A 9,097-nucleotide genomic window follows, 5' to 3' on the forward strand; every position below is an offset into this window, starting at 1 on the left:
AATTGATAAATAAATGTAAGCACAAGCTTTGGAATTACAAAAAGTTGGAGTGCGACCTAATTTTTCTTGCAAGGGAAAGTGTGGTAAATATGTATATATATATATATATATATATATATATATATATATATATATATATATATATATATATATATATATATATATATATATATATATATATTACACAGCCTTCTTTTGCTCAAGAAGAATTGGGAAGCACTCACAGTGTCCAATATTTCCACGATATCTTTATTTTCAGTTAGGCTTCTGGTTCGAAAGAAAATACAGACGCGTTTCGTTAGTGACAACTAACTTGATCTGGAGCACGTGCGAGCAATGATTAACAAGGATCGCAGCAATGCGGTTGCAAATCACATGGAAAGTAACCACGAAGGGGACTGGAAAATGTTACGGTTCTATGCCTTGGAGACAACAGCACAACGTGTGAGAGGCAGTGACCGGGAAAAGACTTTAAGAAGGAGAGAATCCCGCCAGATATGCAATTTCAGAACTTTCATGCCATGGGGCCTTAATCAAAGCGAAGAATTGTATGTTCACTTATAGGAAATGCCTACGATAAATGTATCAAGCTTTGTGATGTTTTAACTGACCAGAGAATTACCTCATGTTACGTATGCATATTTCTCGCGCAGAGCAGGGTAACACACACTTAAGGGTCATCATCTCCATAAGTATTAATTCAGACATGCTAAACAGGACACTTGCCCACTGGAGGGCATAAGAAAGGCGGGAAATGAAATGAGAATCTAATAGAAACCGCACAGAGAAATAGAAAAAATTATATATAAAAAATAAGAAACCGTATAAAACTCAGGTAAGTAACGTAACCGGCGGGTTTTTGGCCCACTAGAGGGCAACAATGACTGGTTACACATATATATTAAAACAGCATTGTTGTAACGGTAAATGGATATCCCAAATAGAAGATCGGAGCTCCAATTAATAAACAAATTAAATTGTTAGGATCGACCATAGCAAGGTTTATCTACACTAATATAATAAAGAGAGAGCCCAAACCTTTGAGGCGGGTAATCTCAGGAACCACAGCACCAATCACAACACCCAATACAGCGTTGGAAAGGGCAGTTGCAGCAGAAGGACATAGGCTATGCAGACACCCACCATATACATTTAAAAGGTAAAAGAACTGTACCAGGAAAGTAGTCCCTTGTGGGCGTGTCTGCGTTGTGCTGTGGGCGTGTGCTGGGGGCGTGACAAACGCTGGGGGCGTGTGGTACGTTCCGCCCTTCATGCCATGTCTCATATCGTGTGCTAATCCCACCCTGCTCCCTTTAAATACCCCTGCACCTCATAATCATAACCCACCCTTACTCCTTAAAATACCCCAACTCCCTTAAACACTAACCCATCTTAACCCTATAAATATACCCTGTACCCCAAATCCCAAACCTATCCCTAAACCCTAAAAATACCCCTGTACCCCAAAACCCAAACCTAGCCCTGAGCCCTATAAATACCCCTGTACCTCAAAACCCAAACCTACCCCTGAACCCTAAAATTACCCCTGTACCCCAAAACCCAAACCTAGCCGTGAACCATAAAAATACGACTGTACCCCAAAACCACACCTGAACCCTAAAATACTCCGGGAACCCCAAAACCCAAACCTAGCCCTGCACCCTAAAAATATCCCTGTACCCCAAAACCCAAACCTAGCCCTGAACCCTAAAAATAACCCTGTACCCCAAAAACCAAACCTACCCCTGAACCCTAAAATACCCCTGTACCCCAAAACCCAAACCTACCCCCGAACCCTAAAAATAACCCTATACCCCAAAACCCAAACCTAGCCCTGAACCCTAACAATACCCCTGTACCCCAAAACCCATACCTATCCCTAAACCCTAAAACTACCCCTGTACCCCATAACCCGAAATTATATCTGAACCCTTAAAATAACCAAACACCCCAAAACATATACCTCAGTACCCCAAAACATATACCCCTATACCCATACTTACCTTATCCAAACATTAAAAAAAAAACATGCTTTTACCATTCATGCATTTACAACTAATTTCGTTGTAAATGTATGCGTGGTAAAAGCATATAAAATGTAATGCCATGCGTTAGAATGGCATTGCGGAGTCATGGTACTTTCGTAATGAAAGTATGCAGAGTGATGGTATGCGGAAAGAAAGTTGCGGAATAATGGGTGTTTACCCTCCCCCGGTAAGTACATTGGTGGCACGGCGGCCCACATCTCCAGCAACATACTCATATTTTTTCACCACCCATTTGAAAAATGCACAGGTCTCTCTCATTGATGGCCAGCACCGACATACACTTTTAGACACACCTCCCGCAACAAGTTCTAGAATTGCGAACTTTAGAGCTGGGGAGCTACGTTTGAATCTCGGCATCAGCTCAACATCCTGTGATTCCAGGCAAATCGCTTTGTCTCCCCGTGCCTACCACAAATGAATGTGTTCTTCTGTAATGTAAATTGTGCTCATGCCATGTTGTCGAGTTCGCGCTATATAATATTGCAAGGAAAAATAAAGTAGGGAAACTCGAGTTCACACACTACTGAACGCGCACTCTTAAGTGCATCAGCAGTGCACTGTGAATCGGAGCATTTCACAGGCCTGTCACAGATAAGAAATGCTATCAAAACGAAATCCTACAAAACAATATACTACTGGCCGGCAGCAATTCATACCCGGACAACGTCGGGACGGGCTGCTAGTATATAAATAAACAAATAAATTGGCCAGGTTATCTTACAAATAATGGAAGAAGTCTACGGGATGTGAAATCGCTTCTCGTAACTCAGGGAAGTGAATAAGAATAAAAACAAGTGCGTTGAAAAATCCAAAGCGATCTTGTGTCGAGCAAAATCAAACTTAGACTGAGGCTTAAAGAGAGGAAGATTCCCAAATGTCCTCAGCACACAGAGCTAACATGTTTGCCAACAAAAATAATAATAAAAATAGTTAAACAAAAATAGCAAACTTTAATAAAATGGAGAGAGAAAAAGTACCTTAAAAGATCTTGCTGTTGTGTTTGTTACATAGATGGTGTTACCCGCATCTGACTACAAGTGCCATAATGCTATGTATCATCTGAAAGCAATGAGGTAACTAGTCACATGTTTTGTAAAATACTGCTTATAGGCTGTTTTGTAATGTGTACATACCAACCGTGATCAAGTTAGTTGTCACTAACGAAACGCATCGGTATTTTCTTTCGAACCAGAAGCCTAACTGAAAATAAAGATATCGTGGAAATATTGGACACTGTGAGTGCGTCCCAATTCTTCTTGAGCAAAAGAAGGCTGTGTAATTTTTATCGACATGGCTCTGCCGACGGGTATGCACCGGGAGTAGAGCGCCAGAGGTCCGTGAACTGGAGCCGTTTTGGGAAATATACATATATATATATACTGAAAAAGGTTATAGAGGCATTATAATTGGGAATCAACATTTAGTAAACTTTAGAAATTCACTGAAAAAAACAAAGGTTACAGGGATGTTATAGTTAGGCTCAGATTTCACTCGTACAAAACCTGTAAAATTCAGCAGTTATAATTAGCTGAGCTAGCTATAATACACGTCCCCGCAATGCACTGCTTATCACCTCACATATTACATCACTCATTACATGGCGCAATACTGGTTAGGAAAAGAAGTCCCCTTTAGTCCTGAGGCCTTCAGGAGTAAAGTGGAATTTATTCCCCAACCAGCAGCTTGCCAGGAGGTGCGTTTACAGAGCGGTGGAGAAAGGGGGCGAGTCCTCCAACTCCTCTCAGCAATCATGCTGTCTTGGACTTACTGGAGGTAACAGAAGGGGCCCCGGACCACAAGGACCCTCAGCATCCAAGGGGACTTCATCCCCAACCACCACTGGGCCAGGAGGAGCATTTACAGCGAGGTGGTGAAGGGGGCGTTTTAGGCCCTGAGGACCCCATTCCCTAGGGCCCCATCTTTTCTTATTTTTTTTTTTAATATACTTTATACGGAGGGGGCCCTAGCAGCCCCCCTCTCGGGCCAATTTCAGCGCAAAGGACCCCATACCTCAGAGCCTGCCCACTTCTTTATTTTTTTTATTGTAAAAAAGGAATAGGGCTACAAGGCCGTCCTCCCTGGGCCAATTTCGGCCCCAGAGACCCCATCCCCGGGGCTGCGTGTCTCCCTCCCCAGGCCAAATTGGGCCCCAGGGATCCCATCCCCCGATGTCTGCCCATTTATAGTGGGTACCTCCTGGACACCCACTCACCCCTGGGACTTAGGGGAGAGCCTGAAGACCCCTGGGGTCCCTGCTGGTTCCCCGCCTCCTGCCGGCAATGCTTGTACAAATAGTGCACTATTAACATGCAACTCCATTTGTGTAAAAGCAAATTGTGCTCTACTTTGAGCAAGCAAGAGCAAAATGCTCTCGCTTGCTCAAAGTGGAGCACTGTTTGCTATTGCTTGGCAGGACTGGTGCTCCCGCCAAGCCATAACAAACTGCAATGTCATGGGGGTGGGTGGCTTCCCCAGGGCATCTAGGAATCCATGGGGGGGGGGGACACATGGCTCCCCTGCAATGTTAATTTAATCTTGGGTAGGTGGTGGCTGAAGGCTCGGGGAGGTGGCGTCCCCAGGGCTGTGTGAGGCTTACAACGGGGCCGCACATTATTTAAAATTAAAGCTCCTGGGTGGTGGCTGCGGGGGAGTCCGCATGGCCCCGCATTAGGTAAACACAGAGTCCCAGGAAGTGGCGTTCCCCAGGGCAGTGGGGAAGGCCATACGGGCCTCCCATACAGTTTAAAAAAAATAATAATTGCATATGCCACCTGGACCTGTCCCACACGGGGGCCTATAATTAGTGAAGCTTGGGAACCTTCGATTCCTTTTTGTTTTTTAAAACGGTGGGTTTTGTGGTTCAGCGGGACTCTCATCAAAATATTTACAAAAAATGCTTTTTTGGCCGGCGAAGGGGGTGTTTCTACCCTTGCCCCCTTTTCTTTTTTTCAAATCTGTTTCTATGACTAGGTTCAACAGAGTCACAAGATAGCTGCCATTACTTCCTCATTTGAAGTGATGGCAGCCAAACAGATCTCAGCATGAGATCGGGAGGGTGTTGCAGAACCACCGTTTCCCTATATATACAACTGGACATTTTTCTGAACAACTCCAAAGTCATTGAACGCATGTACACCACGCAACAAAAAGGTCGCTTTCTGGACCAACAGCTAACTTTCTGCCTAATTTGATGTAATTCTATTCAGCAGTTCGGGCTGTAGCCTTGTCTAAAGTTCCTAAGGAAATTAACATGGGGAAAACGTGTTTTGGGACCCCCTCTTTTTCTCTGCCCTCACTTGACAGATCACCCCAAACTTTTCAAAGCAGCAGCTGATGTGAGCGCCGAACTAGTTTTGAAAATTTTGCGTGGATTCGTCAAACAATGCCAAAGTTATAGGCACATCTAAAAACTCTCTTCCAATGGAAACTACATCCTAACTACTAACTATAACTGCCTACTGGCAATAGCCAGTAGGTTATATATATATATTATTAAATACAACTATATATTTAACATTATGTACATTTTAACTTATTATCAATTTAAATAAATTACTTTAAAGTGCATATCTATTAAAAACAACAGTCTTACTTTTTTGATCTATATTCTCTTCGATAATATTTTTGACACAATAGTTTTGAGATTTCTATTGTAAATATAGAACCACCGTTATTTTGTGGTTTTCAAAAGTCACCAGAGCACCCAAGCCCCTTGCACTAACCCTATTCTTAAGAGCTGCATTAAAGTCTGCAATTATGTTCAAAATCAGTAAAATAGAATATTGGCGGCACCACAGCAACAAAACACTCGACTACTACTCATAGTGAAGTATCTACAGTCCCAGATTAAGAAACGGTTTAATCCTTCTTCTTTAGTTATGCCTACAGGACATAGTTTCTTTAAAACACTACATACTGTATTCCATCATGAAATACAAATGTATGGGGGTCTTTCAACCTACTACGCAACCCACTGCCCACATTTACTTTGCTTCCTTCCGTTCAGTACCAAGTTGCTGCATACCAAACCTGGCCGAACTTCAAACAAAATGAATATATTACTTACAAGCCTCTTCATATTTTAAATTCAATTCAAATAAAAATATAAAATAATTAAATAAACAAGTAAAAAATAGAATATCAAGCGCAATAATTAACTTCATTGAGGGTGGATTGAAGTGTGACATGTTCATGAAGAGGATTATAAATATTTATTCACAAAATGGGTTCACCTGGAATTATGTATGCCCACTTTAATTGAACATTCCAAGTTTGCTTCTGATGTCATCTGTAAGATCAAATATAACACCTTTTATTTGGTACAAGAGGCTCCCAACATTAGATTTTAAGGGTTTTATCTTGGACTCTAAATTAAAATGTTCTGCTTTGTTTTATATTCTGTATTTTATGGTTGCAGCTGATTACATTGAAGTCTTCACCATTGCAGGTATGACTAACCCGGAAGTGATAAGACATCTAGACGCTGGTTATCGGATGCCTTGCCCTGAAAAATGCCCACCAGAACTCTATGAGATCATGATGAGATGCTGGAAGATAAAGCCAGAAGACAGACCCACATTTAGATGCTTGCAGGATATTCTTGATGACTATTACACAGCCACGGAAAAGCAATATGAGGATGAACCTAAATGACTATTTTGTCAGTTGCAAACTTTAAGAAGAAGTGAGAAAAGAAGTGGACAAACAGCAGCACAATATTTTCTGTTAGGATCATGCTTGTTGCTTCTTTGCACTTAAGATCTCTACCTAACTGGCCTGAGTCCCCCATATTTGCAACGAGACCTCAGCAAGTTGGTGACACTTTTTGCTTTGAGCTAATATATTTTCATGTCCTAGGTGACTGCCATTGAATGTCTTTGGTCTTACTAATGTGACCATACAGAGGCAAGCGCAATAAGATGTGGTGGCTGAGAACATTTTTACATGCTTGCACTGAAATAGTGAACGTTGTGCCTAAACGGAATGCAGAGATAAACTAGTTTCGAAAATAATATCTCATTGCACTGGAAAGAAAACAATCAATAATTATTATGCCAAAGAAAAACGGGAGAGCTTTTTTAAATGAATACTTTATTGCTGTTGTGATTTATGTCATGTTGTATTAAATCATGTTATAAGGTGCCGAATGGCAATTGAGGGACCCTTCTTAGTGCCTTCAATTAGTGATTTGTGCTCCATGAAATGGGGTGAAGATAGTTCCAGAAGTTTGGAAACGTGTGCTGACAGAGCCCACTCCTCATATCTTGTACTAAATGTAAGAAAACTGAACTTGGAATAGGCTTCCCAGTGATGCAGACAGAACATAAGCGGTATCCAAAGAAAGAGACTAATGCCAGAAAACAGATGAGTCTTCAAATGTTGTCTTAACAAACAATTATAGTTTTTAATCCAGTGAGTACTCACTCCAGATTAAAGGAATTAGATGAAAGCAGGTGTGAAGTTGGCCCTTACTATATCAACTTAAAATCACAAATACACCATATCATATTTTCAGTGAGATTCTATTGTTTTTTCATTTACAGTTTTGTACCCCAAGGAGAGACTCAATATAATTCTCCCAGATGAGCAAAAAGCTGGATGGCTAGAATAATAGGTTCCTTATATCTCAGAGACATGTGTATGAAACAGGTCTTTTTGAGATGTTGGATGTAAAGGTTTACATAGACAAACATTGTCAACCTAAGTTGTTCTAAACTATCTCTGTCATTGTTATATGGAAAACATGATTGTTGACAAGCATGACTAATAAGTTAGGTTATGTTTTGTTCTCGTATCGTATGTTTGAAGGAAAACTTTAGAGCGATCCATTGATGGAATACATCAACATGCATGAATGAGGAACAAGACATTGATATATATTACACAGATCTTTAACCTGTCAGCATCACCCAACACCTTCTCTTAGAGAGATGTGCTTGGTCTGTGCCCAAACATTTACTGTACCTATACAATTCTGTTTCTTCCCAAATGGCTCTTAGTCGTACTGTAGAAAAAGTCCTTTTTTATTTTTTTCAGATTGCTTACTAGCAAACAGAAGAAGAACTGGATTAGTAGACCGCATAACATATATAATTGAGTCCACAAAAAAGGAAAGCTAAGAAATAAGTTATGAATGGGCAACATGAGACATTAGCAGTGTGGCAGCATGGAATATACTGCATATCATAGAATGGTTGCGTAAAAATATCAGAATATATAAATGGTAGTTATGTATATGTCATAGGATTAATTTGTCTGTGTGAGGCAAGGATTTTGAGTGCCTTATGATTGGAAAAAGGCTGATTATTTTTTTTATATTAGCATGGGTCCTATAGACTTTATTAACTATTCCCCAGTTCAGAGGATTCATAGCCTAGAAAACGAGATCAAAGAGTTTATCTCAGACTACAAGTCATCATGAGTTATGCAATAAAAAAACCTATGTAAAGCTAAATGGATTAGAGGCTAAGAATTCCCAAACAAGATGGTATAATATTTGGCTGCAAAATTTTATTGTATATGATTTTTAGTTTACCCATTTCTTCATGAATGAACATTAATGTAATGACAAACAAAATGCTTTAAGTAGCTAAGGCTGAAGAAGAATAATACATTTATCAAGTGAAAAAAGAGATAAATAAACACAGATGATTCCTTAGTACGGAAAGACACACAGAAGGGAAAATACAAAACTTCCATTATTTTTGCAGAACTTTAGAAATCCTTCATACAAACTATAATTCTTTTTATAAATGAGACACATGATATGGTCCTATATTTTAATAGCAGTGGTAGAATTTCAGGTGATAGATGATCCAGGCAAAACCTGTAAGACCTAACGTGACATGGAGGGTATTCCAGCAGTTAAAGCAAGTTTACAAATAGAATTGATAAATATCATTATTGTGTTATTATATTGTCAAAGGAGTTTTTGATATACTGTATGAAATGCACTTGTAAGGATATCAAAATTAAAAATGTTCTAGAGTAATCTTGAAGGATTTTTAAAGTAAAAGGATTCAGTGAAATTCGTAGGATTTCAGAAAAAG

General features: G+C 40.0%; 1 protein-coding gene across 3 annotated transcripts in view; it reads left to right on the top strand.

Moving 5' to 3' along the window:
• The window catches only part of BLK (BLK proto-oncogene, Src family tyrosine kinase), a 410,535-nt gene extending 402,975 nt beyond the window's left edge, over positions 1–7,560 (top strand). For all 3 annotated transcript variants that reach the window (XM_078647570.1, XM_078647568.1, XM_078647569.1), the window contains one exon: positions 6,496–7,560. In XM_078647570.1, the coding sequence (XP_078503696.1) occupies positions 6,496–6,701 (206 nt within the window). In that variant the 3' untranslated portion in view covers positions 6,702–7,560. The remainder of the gene's footprint in view (positions 1–6,495) is intronic.
• Positions 7,561–9,097: the final 1,537 nt, after the last annotated feature.

The sequence above is a fragment of the Lissotriton helveticus genome, chromosome 6, assembly GCF_964261635.1.
Source record: "Lissotriton helveticus chromosome 6, aLisHel1.1, whole genome shotgun sequence".
NCBI lineage: Eukaryota > Metazoa > Chordata > Amphibia > Caudata > Salamandridae > Lissotriton > Lissotriton helveticus.